Consider the following 18646-nt stretch of genomic DNA (forward strand, 5'->3'; position numbering starts at 1 on the left):
AACTGTCAAATGTGCCCTTCTGAAAACGAAACTTTATATAGTTCAAGAACTTTCCACAATAGCGCTCGCAAGCGACAATCTAAAAAGGAAATTATTTATCAAAGTAGTATAGGATAGTATAGGGAACGAGAGGTGAATAAAAAACGTATTAAAACGAGAATTATCAAAATTATTGTATCATTTATCATACATTGTTATTACGTAAACTAAAAGGGTAAAGATACAAAAATTACGACATATAAACTACCGCTTTCTTATATAGTAGCGACATCTTGTAGTTTCGCAATTGTACGAACACTTTTCATACACAGAAATTTCTCTTTACGTCTACCATCCATAATTCTGTTTAAATGTCATTTACTCGACGATAGATGGAGCAGCTATGTAACTTTGTAAATTTATTTCGAATAGTCATATTATCAGTTTTATAAACTATATCGGCTTTATTATACAATAAATAAGATCTAATATTAATAATCATTGTCATTTATAGGAATCTTTATATAATGAACTACACTGTAAAATTTTTTGTAATATTACCATTGTTTTGCGAAACATATGATTGCTAAAATTACTAATCGGTGTGTGTAAATTCAAATTATAATACAATTTGAGTGATTTTCTTAGACAATTCAGTAAATTTACTGAGACTAAGTGTAATTTTACGATTTCTTCTTCTCTCATGGAAAGTAGTTATAATAAACTGCTTATTATTTTTCAATAACAATGTTTGAGGATTATAAAAAAATTATAGTAAAATTACAAAAAATCTGATAGAAACATTTGATAGATGGTGTTAACTACATCGTTTGCATTTATGCTTGAGTCTAAAACAATTAAGCCTCTTATTTTTCAACCTATTTGGGGAGTTTTTGATTTAGAAGAAATCGAGAATTTTATTAAAGAATAAAACTAGGAAAAATTACAAATATATCATAATAAAAAATAAATAGCTTGTCAGAAACAGGTTATTGAAAGTAAACAAAAAATATATTACGTCAATTAAATTGAGTGTTTTAAAGTTACAACACTGTAGAGTAAATTTTCCGAGTATCCTTATGATAAATCTTTGATTGAAATATAGTAAAATTACTAATCCAATTTTCTTAGTACCGCTTATAAAATGTTTTGTAATTTTCTTAATGTCAATCGAATTACTTTGTTTAGTAAATTTACTAAATTGCTGTACGTTAAAACTTCCTACACATTTTTGGTAAGATTATCAGAGAAATTTTTAACGGTGTAACTTATTGATAACCTTCTTGGACAAACGTAGCTGTTGTAGCTCTTCTTTTATCATATAATAAGTCACCGCCCAAATTCCAACCATATCGTTGATTCAAATAAATGCAAGTTTTTCTATAACTATTCTTAACTTCTCCTCTAACCTACAATGGAATAAATTAGTGCGGAATAATGATCGATGATATTGACAGCGACATCTTTCGTTGGGAGGCGAAAGCTTCTTTTATTAGAAATCTATATTTTAGTCTTTTAATATCTAAGATATAAAACCTTGTTTTTGTATCTATGAAATTGAAATGGACTATTTGTCTTCGAAAATAAAACTTTATCTGACACAATATAAATTTACTTTATTTGCTTATTTATTCTCTCTAAACTGAAACTAATTAAATTTTTATTTGACTATCGACTTGACTAAATAAATAATTCTAATTTTATCATAGTAAAAACGACATTTGATCTTGTGAAATATCTGTTGCTGTAAACTATTATCTTTTATTTATAAGTATTGTAATATATTATTATTGAAACAGGGATTTATTGTGCTGCCTACCGAAAACGAAAACTCCTCGATCTTTATCAAAAGTAAACTTAATTTTTTTGCTTTAGAGCTTGTTAAATAAATTGATTGTAAAATTTTTATACGAACTACATTATGTGGATTTAATTTTACGATAATTTATGGAAGGCGTATGACGAGTAAATAGACTGGAATTTCCGAAGGTTGGTTATTATAAGTCAGAAAAACTGAAAATTATGGTACTTAGCAAAAGATACGAATTTTGTATGAAATGAAACAAAAAGTGAACTCAAAACAATTGATGTACGAGGATGGTGTCAGAAAAAGTTCCTGGTCCGACAAAGAAAACACAAAAATGTTTTTAGCGATGTTCAATAAGTTCAATATTTTTTTTATAATAAGTATCCTGAAGCTCCTTAAACTAGCCATTAACTGCGGACATCATTGTTTGAAAATCTTTGACCACTGAGCCATTTTTCTGGTCTGGAGACAGGAAATAATCCGAGGGGGCTAAATCTAGCGAATAGGGTGCACGAGGTAGCAATTCAAACTTTAATTCACTAATTTTGGAGCTGGTGCATCGTCTTGATGAAACAACACTTTCTTCTTAGCTAAATGCGCCCGTTTTTGCTTAATTTCTTCGATCAAATGTTGCAATACGTTTGCATAATACTTGCCGTTAATAGTCAATGAAAATTAACCCACGCGCACTTCATAAAACCGACGCCACGACCTTACCTGCAGATGGAACGATCTTGGACTTCTTATGGAGTTGTTTTTCAATTTTCAGTCCATTTCAGCTTTATTTCTGTGAAATATCGCCAAACACTCCAACTTCTAACCAATTTTTTCCATGTTTACAAATTCACTGAAAACGTTCACTATTGATAGTTGCTAAACAAATACTAAACAACGGGGGTCTTCGATTGAAACATAGCAGCTACCGCCATCTCCAGGTCATGCACGGGTACTTCTGGAACCATCCTCGAAACTGGGGAATACCAGTGAAAACCAGTCGAAATACCAAAGTAAAATTGTAAATTTTTGGAAACTGCTTGAAGCAGAAAGACCAAGAAAGTGCTACTAACAAGCAGAAAACACCAGAGATTCTGATAAGTTCAAAATTATTTTTTCTCACCTCATTGTTTGCGTAACAGAAAATAATTGATACGATAATTCCTTGTAATCCTTCCATAGCGTATCTTGCATAATCATAAATGTCTTCGGCAGTACAGGAGTCGTCGTATACGATTTTTTTTGCTGTAACAATTATGTGCAGTCCAAATAAAGGTATCAGAAAGACTGTAGCTCTAAAAGCTGCCCTGGAAATTTCAAAAACTTCAAATACTTTCAGAGTAAATTTGGTATGGATGTGGAGACAAAAAATCCGTACAAACTGTTTGTTTTAATATAATTATCTGCATTTTATGAAACAATGGTTACTACACTATAATTACACACATTTTATATAACTGAATTAGAACCCAATCGGATCGTTTTTTTGATATTCCACTCTGCAAAAGCTCCCACAACGTCCTTTGCTTAATGAGCAGTTGCCATAACTTGCCAAAACACAAAATTACCTTTAAGATGTTTGTTCTTTATAAACTGAATTAATTTAGATCTAATAAAATCTTTTTCGTATGTTTTGGCGGTTACAGAATTTCCAAAAGAACAAATGTATGCCGAGGAACTACCACGAGTAGATATCGCCAATCATATCAACACTTTCGAGTTGAATTTTTTGTGTATTTTGAAAGGTTTTAATATTTGTTCCATTTGTTGCTTATTTGAGTGCCGATTTTCTTGATTTTTGAACTACATACCTTTCAATTAGAATGTTGCTTACATATTTCTTATTGATCTTCAATTTTCTGTCCGAATTTCTTTCACAGTGAGCCGATTTAACCAAAACTTCTCTTTCCTTCTTTGGTCTTTTTTTGCTTTTATATCTGATCCTTTCTTTCAATCGAAATATCTGTCTCAACACGCCAACAGTTATCGTAAATCGTTTGTCTGGCCAGCTATAAAATTTGCCACCTTGGCAAGTTGGTAAATACATGATTTTATTCAAATCTATTTGTTAAAGAACGTTGATACTAAAAAGTCAGTCAAGCAAACACAGTCTCCCCACCTCTCCATGCTAATTCTACCGCGCTAAGTGATAGAATTTATTATTTTTGTTATTTCTACTGAACTTAATGCAGCTCACTTATTAGGCTCCACATGGTTTTGACCATAGTTTCTTCAAACTCTGAACCATCTTTTTTTCTCACGTTGACAACCCAATCCTTTCCTTCCTTCCTTTCCACTGGAGCAAAAAAAATCCTTTTAGATTTTCCATACTTCTACATAACTGACGTAATGTACTTCGGACAATTTACAACTGCCAAATTACGAGAAATAATTAATAGCAACGTCTTTTTTACTTGCTAATTTGTCTAGAAATGTATGGATTTTTTGTCCCTTTTCCCTTAATTCCCGTGGTAGCTACGTTGGTTATTGCGGGAACAACACCAACCACCTTTCTAAAGAAGTTATATCTGGAATTCTAGGTCCAGGAAGGAATAGCTGCGAGATTTGATTAATTCAATACCTACTTTGTTTGTTTGGTGGTACTACCGTGTTTCAATTTCATCACCATCACTCTAATAATATCTGCCAGCATTAATGTATTAATGATTAATATTGCAATTCTGAAACCGTCCACAGTCCATTGAATACCTTGAAGATCCGCCATCCAACAATTTTCTGCATTTTCTACTGCCATAGCTATTGCCCAACAGATACTAAACGTGAAGGTCAATACTGGAAACAAATAATTTAATGAGCAAATTCTTGTAATTGCAAAATGAATTCACTGAACCGAAAGTGACATAAATTAAGATGGTTTTTCAAAAACTATAAAAAAAAAAGATGTTTTTTTTTTCAAAATTATCGCGTTTCAAACGTATTATAAATACTCAATCAATACTCAATACAAAATTTAATTACAGCTATTCTATAAGATTAACGATTGCGGTTTATTCAGTTTTATTTTTTGTCTTAGTTATTAAAGCACAGAAAGCGTACTGGGTTCTGTTTTTCCAGCACTACAATAGATCAAATGGTTCAAATTTTTTGATTCTTCTCACTATCCCACGTAGGTCAGTTCAGCTTCCACGTTCTCTTGGTTTCGAAGACGTTCACCATGGTTATGTCGTTAATTGTTAAGATGTCCGACTGAGTCGAATGCTACTTTTAGGAACACATCACAAATTTTCTTGTTTTCTAATGCTTTTTCTAATTGACTAGGTAACTAAAGTAGTTAAAACAAACGTTTTTTGTTAATAATTATAAGTGTCGTGGCTTTGTTGGAAAGACTATAAGGAAGAACAGGATTGAAGAACAAATACATGGAAAAATAAGATAAGGTATTGAAAACCTGCAGGTGGAGTATATATTAACTAATGAAGAGTGAGTTTTATGGCTTGACCAGAATGGACAGACAGCATCCTCAGTGCTCTTGATTCTTGATGGAAAGTCAAACCAAAAACATAGAGTTGATAGATTTAACAAAACATTTTGGAACAAAACTGTGATCATCACCTCATTTCAAATTATCTGCACTCCATGTCAAATGACGTTTTTGGAGTTTTTTTATTTAATAGACATTTTATTTTTGGTTTTTGTTACATTTGATTATTTTCATTATTAAAGTTCAATCATTTGGCAATAATTTTATGTATTTTCCATTGAGTTATCCCGTTTCCCCTTAAATTTACACTCAAGAAACAAACTAGTATTACAAATATGTTCCAGTTCCTCTACGTCTAGAATTTATCGATCTAAAGAAGGCTTATGATATAGTGTAAAGAACAGAAATATGCATAAAAGAGCTAGAGCGTTTAGCTTTTCTTCACTTAAAATCGGTAACGAATAGTTCTTTACTTGTTTTAAACATGAAAAGCTGGTGATATTCATAATGAACACATTGTTTTCACTACCACTACACTATCACTCACAATTACACTGTTTGACGCGAGTTTACTACCCTCAGTCTCTGAAGACGATAACTTGATTATCGAAACGCGCGCCAGACAGTGTAATTGCGAATATGCTGGTACAGACACAGCAAAAGAAAGTGTTCTATCAAAGTTTGGATAAATTTTTACTACATTCTGCTTTCACAGGGACAAAAACTAATGATTTATAATTAGGTTTTCACAATTTTTTCCTTTAGAATCGATGGTTTCAACTCACTGAATTTGCCGTCTCTTGAAATCTTTAGCTCTAGGATACAGCTTACTCAGCCTACTGGTAAATCCATCACTGATTCGTAGAGCTTAAGTAACGATTCAAATAGAAATGGAATTTCTTAGAAATAACATTATTTTTAAAAATCTATCGAACAATTTTACAAATAATTACCAATTGAAAGTTTTTGATCTGTTTCAATGAAATAAGTTGAGTATAATTCAATTTTATTACCAAAGAAAATATAAACTGTCTAATTTGAACGTATAAACAATTCAAATTTTATTTTCTGGAATGATTCGCAGAATAACGGATAACGAATCATGTCAGCAATAAATTTGAAATAAGTAAACGACGTTTCGTGCCATCAAAACGTTATTCAAATAAATTTACTAAGCAGTTAACAAAGCAAATTGTCACTAAAGAGTTCAAAGAGTTATTATATTCATCGGTATTTTTGGAATGTATGTTTTCTTTTCGAAAGTATCTTGCAGAGACAAAAAGTTAATATTGGAATAAACGCAATGATTTTCTTACAATACAAAGATCGACATAACCAATTAGTAATAAGAGAAAAAATGCATTTATTAGAAGAAATTACAAAACGATTAAATCTTCAAATTGATGCCAATCTTGATCAATGCATTTATAGCAACGTTTCTCAATGGACAGGCAAGTCCGCCGAAGCATGTCAAGGTCGGGAGGGTGCGTATTTATTTTGCAAAAACGCGATCCTTCAGAAGGCCCCACAGGAAGAAATCACATGGTGTCAGGTCACATGACCGCGCGGCGAAGCTATGAAATATGGGATATTTGCGAGTGCTGGATCCTTATCCATTTGCCTACGTACTTCGAGCATTTCCAGATAACTTTGGCTCGTCACGCGGTTAAGCCGATTGACCGTACCGTTCAGCACAAAGGTTGCTTCATCAGACCTCAAAATGCAATGCTGGAACTGCAGACCTCAATCGAAGTACCATTCACAAAATTCCAATCAGATTAGTTCGGCTGCTCAACTAATGTCAGCGCCAATTTTCTCGTTAGTGGTATAGATACGACCAGAACGCGGTGCGTCGGCAACAGAGCCCGTTTTTAAGAATTCCTGTTACGTATTTCACATTATTGAACGATTTGGTAGCGGCGAGTTCGGAAATTGTTGTTGAAATTCGGTAAACGTAGTTTCGTAATCTTCATTTATACACAGATAAGACGTAACAAAAGAAAACTCTTTTTTGAAGCGGTAAAATTCTGTTATTTGTTCTGAAAACGTGTCTACAGGAACTTGTATCGATTCTTCATTCTGAAAACGCGTCTACAGGATGACACAAATATAACTGTCTGAAGTTCGATCATGCTTCGTTTCAATCTTTTCCGGTATGTCAGCTTAAGAATTCGCTTCAACGTGAAATTAACTTCAAACATATATTTTCCATAGATAAGATTCTGTCCTGTTCAATTCCTGAGCTCCTCTTGAGTCGCTGAGCTCCAGCTCCCTTATCATATTATGGTGGTCTGTATCTAGTCTGTCTAGTGATTTCCGTATGTTTGGTTTCTGGATTTTTGCCCATTCCTTTTCTGGGATTCGGTCTAAATTATTTCTCCTTACACGTTTACGTTTTCCAACGCATCTCACCATATCCTCAATTCGTAATTTTTCTCTAACATCCCGACTTGCCAAACTATTTCTGCGGTTCACTCCTCTAATTCTTCTAAACATTTTCATCACCGTTATTGTCATTTTTCTTTTTGTTTTAAATGTTTCGGATCCATTGTATTCAATTGCAGGTGGTGGATTGCGTCAATTGCTTTCCAACATATTGATCAACATCTATTATAGTGAAAATATCTGGTGATAGAGTCCTTATTACAAAAAACATCCAAGATCTACAGAAAAACTTCGACATCTGGATTTATATACTAAAGTAGTTTGGGATCAGAAATATACGAACAGAACAACATCAGTGTCATCTAGCAATGCTGAAATTTGGGAGGATCAGAAGCGACCATCAAATATGTGTACAACAACTTAGTCTCTACGACTATGGAAGGTAGGGGTTTTTGAAGTCGATGGACCGTTGAATTTCATGTACCTTGGTGTTGTAACTTGCTCGGTGATTCGCTCATCGGTCGCGGATGGAACATCTTTGTGGAGGTCAGCCGTCTAACCTTCTTTTGCAGTTTCATCTGCAACTTCATTCCAGTGTAAGACAATATCCAAATTAAAGTAAAACCTTGCAAGAGGATCAATAATCCGATTACTTAATGTAAATTGGCTACAATAAAATCTACCTCGACCTCAGATTTAGATAAATAAGTATACAGAATTTTATTATAGTGGGTGGAATTGAAACTATTCAGAAATCGTTGTTTTAGTATATCGCACTTTGAAAATACGTTTAGAGATGTATTAAATTTTGATTGTTGCTTTCTCCAAGGAGGATAGGATGAGATATGAATGGGGTTGTTTCAGATATGTTGATATTGGTTATGAGTGCTGATAGAATTGCTGGCGATTCCCTTCAGAATTACTGGTGTCAGATCAACGGAGAATAAACTAAATTATCAGATTGTACTGAAACTTTTGCACAGTATGACATGACAAGTATCCATAGGGGAGGTTCATTGGATTCACGATTGATGCTTCCAGAAGGACTAGAATTGAAATCTCCATGGCTCCGTGCTAGATCTTGATGCTTTACTGAAGTTATTGAATTTTGATTTGGCGGCTGAGAAGTGATAAACAGTTAAAAGGTATTCCTGACTAAGTTTATTTACCGCTTCCGCAGAGATCTGAATAGGAGGGTTACCTGAAGAGCAAATCATATCATGGTTATTATGAAGAGAGTTGGATTTATCCTTGGGGTATGCCATTATCTAGTTAGTGTTTAGAGGAGAAAATCAAAAACCAATATTGACTTAGTGTCGTTCTGTCGAAGGTAGCTGCGATTTCCAATAAAAATCAGTTAAAAGGAGTAGGGTTTCTGGTGACTGAAGTGTTAACACCCCAGATCGCTAAACTGTTTGAAACAACTCGACGGTACTTTAAAAATTCGTGCTGAACATCGAAGAACCTGGGAAGGGCACTTCTACGTACTTAACTAGTAGAATCGGATTGATAGGGTTTATTCAATTTAAGTCCAGTGAATAGTAGCTCAGTGCTAATTCAAATAGTTTCTATATTGTTTATTATACTGGAATCTGTATATTTTATCGAAAGTTATTTAATTCTTATGATACTTTCCTCGCTTGATGATCTGGTAAATTTATTCTATAAGTAAAACAAATGTCATTTTCCATCTTTTTTATTGTTTTTTTCTTATTAAAACCTTTAGAAATTCAATAGCATACATATTATTTTAAAGCAACGTTTTATTTTTGTTATGCTATGTTATTTTGTATGATAATCATCTATTAATTTAATTAATTATACCATTTAATGATTGTTAAGATTTGACAGCTTGACATTGACGCGTGTACAAAAATTTGTGCGAACGCTCTCTAGTAGAGAGGCCAAGAACTCATGTACCATTAAATATTTTTTAGTACCTACTCTTCATACTCTTAGTACTTTATAACTGATGAAGATGTATTTCCAATACGCAGGTTTTTAATAATTTGATTATGAAGTTATTCGTCAATATTCAATTTGGTTTTTATCGAGTTGCCATTGGTTGTGACCTGTAATTTTTATATACTTTGACTGTTGTAAACTACTTTGGACCAATCGGCTAATCGTGGTCGATCTATTGGAGTTATTAGTAATTTCTTTTCCTTTGTATTCAAGCTAATCGTTTCGATAAACGATTCTGTCTAATTTTGAATCGTACTGGATCTCTGACATAAATTTTCACAAATAATTTTACAAAACAAACGTTGCTATCGTTGTTTTCTATTGAAAATTTATTTCAGTACATTGGCAATTCTTGCTGAATACAGAACCACTGACAATTACACTGTTTGAAGGTCTCTGAAGGTGTTAACTTGGTAATCGAAACGAGTTTGTAATGCATTGTAATTGTGAGTGTTGGTGAATGTTTTTAGTATAAATAAAATGTCTTACCTGCTAATGTTATATAAATATAAGCTCTTCTTGTTTCTGTTGCGAATGCTCTCACAATAACTTTATGTAAATAAAAAGCGTCCAAAAACATACAACCATAAATCGAATTGATGGCAGAGGTTTCTAGAAATGCCAATATCCTACACCCGACGCCGTTTTCTTCCATTCTATGATGGCTTAATGGTGAAGATTTCAAAGCATCCAGAATTATCAACTCTTTAGACATAATCGTCAGCACATTTCTTATAACGATTGCAATCAATAAATTTCTGTGAAGGATAACTCGAATTGTTCTTCGTAGTTTTTCGAATATTAAAAATATTATAATTGCCGGAATACAGAATCCGATACAGATGCTCAAAAATATCACGTGGAATTTGTACCTTTTCGTATATACAGGAGCCATAGCACAAGTTGTATAATCTGTTTGCTGGACCCATTCAACTGTTTGTGTTGTTTCGTTCCAGATACATTTTTTTTCACTTTCTACTACAAAGAGAATCGTGTCAGAGAAAATGATTAGAAAGCATAGATAAAGAGAAACAATTAATCACACTAGTCGACAGAAATAAAAATAGTTTAGTAAATAAGTAGTTCTTGGACGCTGCATTCGCTATAATACAGTTTATGCAATAAAATATCTCACGATCAAGCCCTTGATCTCCTATTTGTAGAATCGAAGAAAGTATATGACAGTGTACCATTGAATTGATGCAACAACTCTTGAACAGCCAGACTTGACTACTTCTATACCGACAGATGTACAAGGATATTCATCCAGAACTAACCAAGCAACAGAAGTTCACACATTTTACGAAGATGGTCCCAGATATACCTTGCCTGACTTCCAGATGGCAGTTTTTGCTTGAAAAATATCCACACTGTCTCGCGGGGCGCCCTCTATACGCTTTCGACGAAAATCTTGAAGAGCCGAAGCAAAAAGAATGTTAGTAATCACACTCTCGCTTTATTCTATTCACGTTCTTTGACTCGCGGAGCAACAGGGAGGCGGGACAAGCGAAAACAAGAGGATCCTACTGGAGAGTCTGTATCGGACATATACACATATCATACCATTATTTCAAAATGAACGATCTACTTACAAATACAGACGCCCTCTGGTGATTGATAGGCTTGGCTACTACAAGGTAACTTAGCAGTTGTATTTACTGGAGTCCTTGGGAAACACGACCACGCGTCCCATATCACTGGGCAATGTGTTGAACCTACAAAATATATTAAAATGACGAATCTTACAAATTCAACGTTGTTACGTTGGTGAGTACAAGAATGTCTATTATTGAGATTGATAAAGACATCGATAGCATTTTGTACAGGTAGTCTGATTTACAAAAATACACAATTGAAGTGAATATTACTTTCATTCTAATTTTTGCATCCAAAAATATTCAGCAATTGCTTTTTCATTTCTTTATGTATAAGTAGCAGTGCCGGCTGGCTGTGACTTCAGTTCCGATTGTTACACTCCAAAGAGACGCATAACGTCGAAACTAGTCAGTGGTTTCGACTCTCTCCTTGTAATTGCTGGCCATTAGGGATGCCAATTTCAGCGGGTTGTGAATGACATCACGTTCTTTGGAGAAGGTGTAAGACAGTATTCTTCGTCGTGGTATTAGCCAGGAAAGTAGTTGTTTCCTCATTCGAGGAACGGGAAGAACAACATTTCTAATTAAGAAATTCGAAATAATACGTGTAAACAGATATTATGGTTTTTAATTGCTGAGCATGCCTCATATATCACCTAATAATTTGATTCACACTTAACTTCTACATATTGAACACAGCCCACGCCCACGATTTGTATTCAAATCCCCATTAGTATGCAAGATGACAGCGAGCCAGCAGCTTCTCGATCTGGAGTCTGAATCTGAGGTTGACAAAAGATTTATTATGTTGCAATTACCAACAAAAATAAAAGAAAAAAGAAGTAAAACAAATAAGTATTAGCGAAGAAGAGTGAGTTACGGAGAGTTCAAGTTATCTGGTGAAATTCCAGAAAATATGTTCAAGGAGGCGTTTCGGTTAAACAGAAGGCAGTTTAGTGAAGTTCATAAATTAATTGAATAGGATATTACTGGTCAAGAGTGCAATGCAAAAAAGTATGTAAATGTTATTAATGGAATGTAAACATTAATTTAATACTACTATGTTGAAGTATTACAAATAAAATCAATTACCAACAGTAAAATTTAATTCTTTTGCTATGTTCTCCCACAAATCATCCTTCAGTTTTGCTCTCATATAATCTTCAAGAGTAGAATCATAGAGTAAAGGAAAAGTTTTCACAATTTCGATTAATTATTCCATTTTTGAGTCAAAAGAAAAACTGTTTGGTAATGGATGGTTTATTTGAAAGTAGCTACCCACGAAACTGTGTTGCAAGTACAACTCGGTACCACGCGAACCAGGTTGGGTCGGAGCTGGCCGTGGGATGGGTTTAATATGCACCATTTGAAACAACGTTCTACAAAATAATCCACGCGTGTGCTACGCGTGGGCTGTGCGCGGGCTGGGTTTTCAATTTGCCTAATGGTTCGCAGTTGAAAATGAAGATGACACCAGAAGGCGTCTACGGCGGAATGTTTAACTACATAAATCAAGTAGCAGCGCCGACATGACATCTTTATCTATTCATGATTCCCATTAGACTTGAATTTGTTTTGCTTTTTAGTAACTGTAAAATTAGGTCAATGAACAAAGTTTATGTTTAACATATCTGATTTTGATTAATATAAAATCTTCACCATTAATTTCAATTTTCCTCTAATATTCACTTCAATTGTTGAGCAGTGTATTTTATTCGCAAATAAATTAGTTTTATACTTGAAGTTTCAGCTTGGACAAATATTTAAGTACGAAAAAAATATACGATTTGAAAATTAAAAATAAAAGCTTACTATAGATAATATTTTCATTGTTCATAACATTATTACAACAATCTTCGGCTTCTTGGCAGCAAGATAAATAATTCGTAAACATGTCGTCGTTCTTAAACGATTGCTTTATGTACTCAGCATCTTGTTGGATTTTATAATTGAAAGATGCGGTTATGTTGGGTCCAACCTACAATATACATAATATACAATATAGTTTATCAAAATTTTCTCCCGCTATTTACTCGTAAGTTCAAATTTTCTCTTTTATCAATAAATTAGACAAATTTATTTAAATATTCATTGAAAGCATATAATTAACAAGAAACTGGGACATAAGTTTTGAGAAAAAATTGGAATTTTAACTTCTTTAGTTGCTAGTTTCGTTATATCGATAAACGCTAATTTTATTGTTCTTAAAATGTTATACAAACTTGAAATTCCCAATAGTATCCATATATAGATCAGTTGAACTGTTGCCCAAGATTAAAATTGTAAATTTCTTCGACGATCAAATTGAGGAAAGACTTAAAATCTAGTATCGAAATAGTCGATTTGTAATGTCCCCTCTAGAGTATTTTACAAGAAAATATCGTTGGTTTTGTCTTTAATATTTAGCAATTGAAAAGAAGAATTTTGATCCAAATTACTTGCAATTGAAGACAGAAGTTATATAAGGATGATCTTAAATATTTTGAGATACAAGAAAGCCACTTTTAAACAAAATGATTTCAATTATATTCAAAATAATCACCACCTACGACAAATCACGTTTGTAACCGAAGCTACCACAATATAAAAGCTCGAAGCCTGTAATATCTTGGAATACTATCAAAATATTGTCTTGAAACAGTTAACTGCCCGCAAGACGATCAAATAAATTGATAATCGTGATCGACAATCGGTTTCATTGATGCATTAATTGATCGTGTTGCAACTGAAGCCCAATTGACGTTCCAATTGATCGTTTTTGAATTAGCGGCCAGTTGTTTGACAACTACAATAAAGGATATTCCGTTGGATCCCGTGGAGTCCGAAAACATCCCCGATAAAAACTTTGTATAGGATAATGTCCAATTTCTGGTTGAGAAAGATTGATATCTTCCAAATCTATACTAGATGCTAGATATCTTAATGTTATAGAAAGTATCTGGCTAGTACGGTTTACAAAACGCATTATAGTATCTTGTTTTCCGAGACCTGGCGGCCTAGACCAGAGTGTCTTTCTCTACTTTTTTATTTTGGCTTTTTTTTTTGGTTGTATACCGTTGTTTTCTTAGAACTTATGTCTCAAGTCATGTTATGTATTTAGAAATATTTTGATTATACTTACCAGAGCCATTGGGATCTTTATGGTTTCATTATTGAAAATTATTTCATTTGAAACTATTTCGTATCTTTTAAGTAATCTTGCACTATTGGTATAGTTATAGCAATAGTACCCTGCGAAGTAGTTCCATAATTGTTGATAAATGTACTGCTGACGCAATAAACAATATTTTTGTTGTTCCTGGATAAAAATAAAAAAATAATTTCGATATTGCTACACCAATATCCAATGTTTTTTTGCAAATATTGGGACAATCTACAGGGGCTGAGACCACATTATCTAGAATTTTGAAACACAAAGAACTCCTGAAATAGAAATCGAAGATCTCCGACAATTGAAGCCATCCCACATTCCAGACTTCTTAAAATGAGTAGGATTGATAGAAACGTTGGGTTCTTCAATATTGCAGCAAGGAAGGGAGACACAATAGATCATTTGGGTTGTGGTGTATACAAGACCCCAAATCCAAACATACTACATCCTCTAAAATATCCGCAATACTTCAAATATTCTCTATAATTAAAGTGATGAGAATAGGAGTTTGGTAGCCGATTCTGATGAGTTGCTCAATATAACTGTTGAGCCAAATAACTTTCATTCTTTACACAACTCAAAACCTATGCAGGTGAATTGAGGCGGTATCAGATATTGATGGAATAATGATTTGTGCATAGAACTATTGAATAATAGGGTGATTATCAATCTCAGTGGTCGACCAAATTAGGTGACGACTCAAGAAAGGTTAAAGAAAATCCACGAAGCGATGGATTATCGTCGACTGAAAGTGCGCGAGCTAGCAGATATAGTAGGCATTTCAAAAAGTGTGGTACATCGCATATTAAGTGAAAATTTGGATTTGGATAATTTGGATAAAACGTACGTCCATCAATTCAGACCCGAAACGAAACAATAGACTGGCTCCAAAGGAGTCAAAGACCGTTCCATCTGCAGAAAAGATTATTGATTCGGGTTTTTGGGATACGCGTGGGATAATTTTCATTGACTGTTTTGAAAAAGGAAGAACTATTAATAGCAAGTATTAAGCAACGTTTAAGCAAAAAAATTAAGCAAAAACGGCCGCATTTGACTTATAAGAAAGTGTTGTTTCATCAAGACAATGCACCAGCTCATCCATCCGTTATTGCACTGACAAAAATTAATGAATTAGAGTTTGAATTGATATCTTATACACCCTATTCGACAGATTTAGCCCTCTCGGATTATTTTCGTTTCTCAGATTAAAAAAATGGTCAAAGATTTTCCAACAATGAAGAGGTGATGTCAATTAATGGCTATTTTGAAAATCTTGAAGATTCTAATTGAAAATCAACGCCTAATTTGCTTGCTAAACTGTCTAAAATTTTGTCCCCACACCTTTATTCCAACGCACAGTGAAAGATTAAAAAAATAGTGACAGAATTGGACTGTATAGAAAATAAAATCAAGTGACAGAGTTTATTGTTTCATTGTGTGTGTTTTTTTATAATATTGAGCTGGATAAGAAATAATTAATGAATTAGAGTTTGAATTGATATCTTATACACCCTATTCGACAGATTTAGCCCTCTCGGATTATTTTCGTTTCTCAGATTAAAAAAATGGTCAAAAATTTTCCAACAATGAAGAGGTGATGTCAATTAATGGCTATTTTGAAAATCTTGAAGATTCTAATTGAAAATCAACGCCTAATTTGCTTGCTAAACTGTCTAAAATTTTGTCCCCACACCTTTATTCCAACGCACAGTGAAAGATTAAAAAAATAGTGACAGAATTGGACTGTATAGAAAATAAAATCAAGTGACAGAGTTTATTGTTTCATTGTGTGTGTTTTTTTATAATATTGAGCTGGATAAGAAATAATTAATGAATTAGAGTTTGAATTGATATCTTATACACCCTATTCGACAGATTTAGCCCTCTCGGATTATTTTCGTTTCTCAGATTAAAAAAATGGTCAAAGATTTTCCAACAATGAAGAGGTGATGTCAGTTAATGGCTATTTTGAAAATCTTGAAGATTCTAATTGAAAATCAACGCCTAATTTGCTTGCTAAACTGTCTAAAATTTTGTCCCCACACCTTTATTCCAACGCACAGTGAAAGATTAAAAAAATAGTGACAGAATTGGACTGTATAGAAAATAAAATCAAGTGACAGAGTTTATTGTTTCATTGTGTGTGTTTTTTTTATAATATTGAGCTGGATAAGAAATAATTAATGAATTAGAGTTTGAATTGATATCTTATACACCCTATTCGACAGATTTAGCCCTCTCGGATTATTTTCGTTTCTCAGATTAAAAAAATGGTCAAAGATTTTCCAACAATGAAGAGGTGATGTCAGTTAATGGCTATTTTGAAAATCTTGAAGATTCTAATTGAAAATCAACGCCTAATTTGCTTGCTAAACTGTCTAAAATTTTGTCCCCACACCCTTATTCCAACGCACAGTAAAAGATTAATATTGGGTGGCTTGTTCCAAAAATCTTACTTTCTAAATTAGTTTTACTATATTAGATCATAATCAGAATTTTCTAATCTAATCTATAATAAAATATTTCATTTATACATTCGATTAATTTTAATATAGTGTAATAAATACAAATCTAATAACTGATAAATCTTATTAATTATACAAAAATGAGAAAGTCTCAAATAATATCATCCAATTTTACGAGGATCTAATCTCAGATTTATATAAAAATATTACAAGGGTGATTATGACAGCAATAAATAAAATTTAATTACCTGTTTACTGTTTACGATAATTATTCCACAAAAAATCAACGAGAACCGCATTAACCAATACATAATCTCACAAAATTTTTCTATACAAAAAACCGTTCGGCACTTATCTACAAGCACATATTTACTGATTAGTGAAATCTTAGTATCAATACTTTTTTTTCTCTAGTATCCGATTAGACAACGTTCGTTTAGATAAAGAAAATCTCAGTAGGTAATCAGAAAATTTTATAGATCGCTAGTCGTCGCACGACTTTATTAGATGAGAAACGTTGAGCTTGAGATCTGACTCTATTTTTAATTTCAAGTTAAATACATCATAAACGCGCTATAGAAGAAACTAGAATATTTGACATGATGTTAATTACTACTTTTTGTACTGATTTTTCGAAATATACGTAAAGTATCAACTGAAGAACAAGAAAAATTTACCAACGAAAAATTATGGAGAGATGTTGGAAGAAATTGTGTTTGAGACACAAGAAATGTCAATCAAGAAAATTTGATAAAATTGTCCACAACTCCATGTTTATAAATAGCGTAAAATAAAAAGAACTCGCGAGAAATTATTATTACTGTTTACTTGTCAGAATCAGTGAATCATTTGAAAGTATAGATAAACAACAACATTACACCAAAAAAAAATAAATAAAAGTTTTATTATTAATAAAGTATGTGGTAACCGTGGCTTCAAGATCAACTATCAAGTTGATTTGCAAATTCGGTATACGTCTCACCAAATCTTAGCACAAAAAGAGGCAAAACAGTTAAGAAAAGCCGGCAACATCTATCAACTGATGCTCGTTGAGTGAGTTAAACTGATTTTTATCGATTTTGTCGTCCAGAAGAGACGCTATTTATGAAAAAATGTTTTTGACGAATACTTCTCAGACTACAAAGCAAGGTGTAACAATGAGACGTAAAAGGGAATCAAACCTGATAGGCGAATCAATCAAGAATTCGATTAAACTCTAGTTTTGTTGCTAAATCGTCCTCTATCTATCTATAATCTAAAAGTGTTCAAATCAAAGTAAATTCGAAGAAATTTGTGGGTATATTGTTCTTCACATTCGCTGGTATGTTTTATTCTTACATCTTTTCAACGTTGCTTTCTATATAAAGCTCACACTAAACTCCATTTATCTTTATCAATTTCCTTTTGTTTTAAGCAAATTTTATTTAATAGTTTTTGTGTAAATTCGTATTTTTTGCTTATTTGTGGAACAGAACTAATAGAATTCAGTTTATGCATATATTAGAGCTTAGAGTCCTTTTTTATTCCAATCTGTTCAACCTACTCGTTACTTCTTTAATAATTTTCGCAATTCGAGAGCTGCCAGGTAGGGAGTTCTGATGTGATTTTCATGTTCTAATTTGAAGAAACTCAAATCAACACGATTTACGGTTCCACAGAGTTTTAAATTACTTGATCAAATGAATTTAAAATAAAATCGAACTGGAATACATGAAGTAAAATAAAAGTCAAGTTGACAGCACTGAATGTCACATGGTTTTAGATATAAAACAGTAGATAAAAGGCAAATACTCCTCGATTCTACAGTCCAGTCACGTAACCACTTTTCCGGAGCGTCCAATTCCTCTTTTTCCGTCTACTCTT

The 18646-nt window shown here is 32.9% G+C and overlaps 1 protein-coding gene across 1 annotated transcript; it reads right to left on the reverse strand.

Annotated features, from left to right (window-relative positions):
• Positions 1-148: 148 nt before the first annotated feature.
• LOC130900769 (corticotropin-releasing factor receptor 1-like) lies at positions 149-18593 on the reverse strand. Its single transcript, XM_057811635.1, has 9 exons — positions 18575-18593; positions 17032-17138; positions 14289-14465; positions 12980-13145; positions 11165-11287; positions 10062-10550; positions 4366-4573; positions 2904-3087; positions 149-1388 (listed from the first exon to the last, which is right to left on the reverse strand). The coding sequence occupies exons 2-9, from the start codon at positions 17092-17094 to the stop codon at positions 1248-1250; spliced, it is 1551 nt and encodes a 516-aa protein (XP_057667618.1). The 5' UTR covers positions 17095-17138; positions 18575-18593; the 3' UTR covers positions 149-1247.
• Between the last annotated feature and the right edge of the window lie 53 nt (positions 18594-18646).

Source organism: Diorhabda carinulata, chromosome X (assembly GCF_026250575.1).
Source record: "Diorhabda carinulata isolate Delta chromosome X, icDioCari1.1, whole genome shotgun sequence".
NCBI classification, from domain to species: Eukaryota; Metazoa; Arthropoda; class Insecta; order Coleoptera; family Chrysomelidae; genus Diorhabda; species Diorhabda carinulata.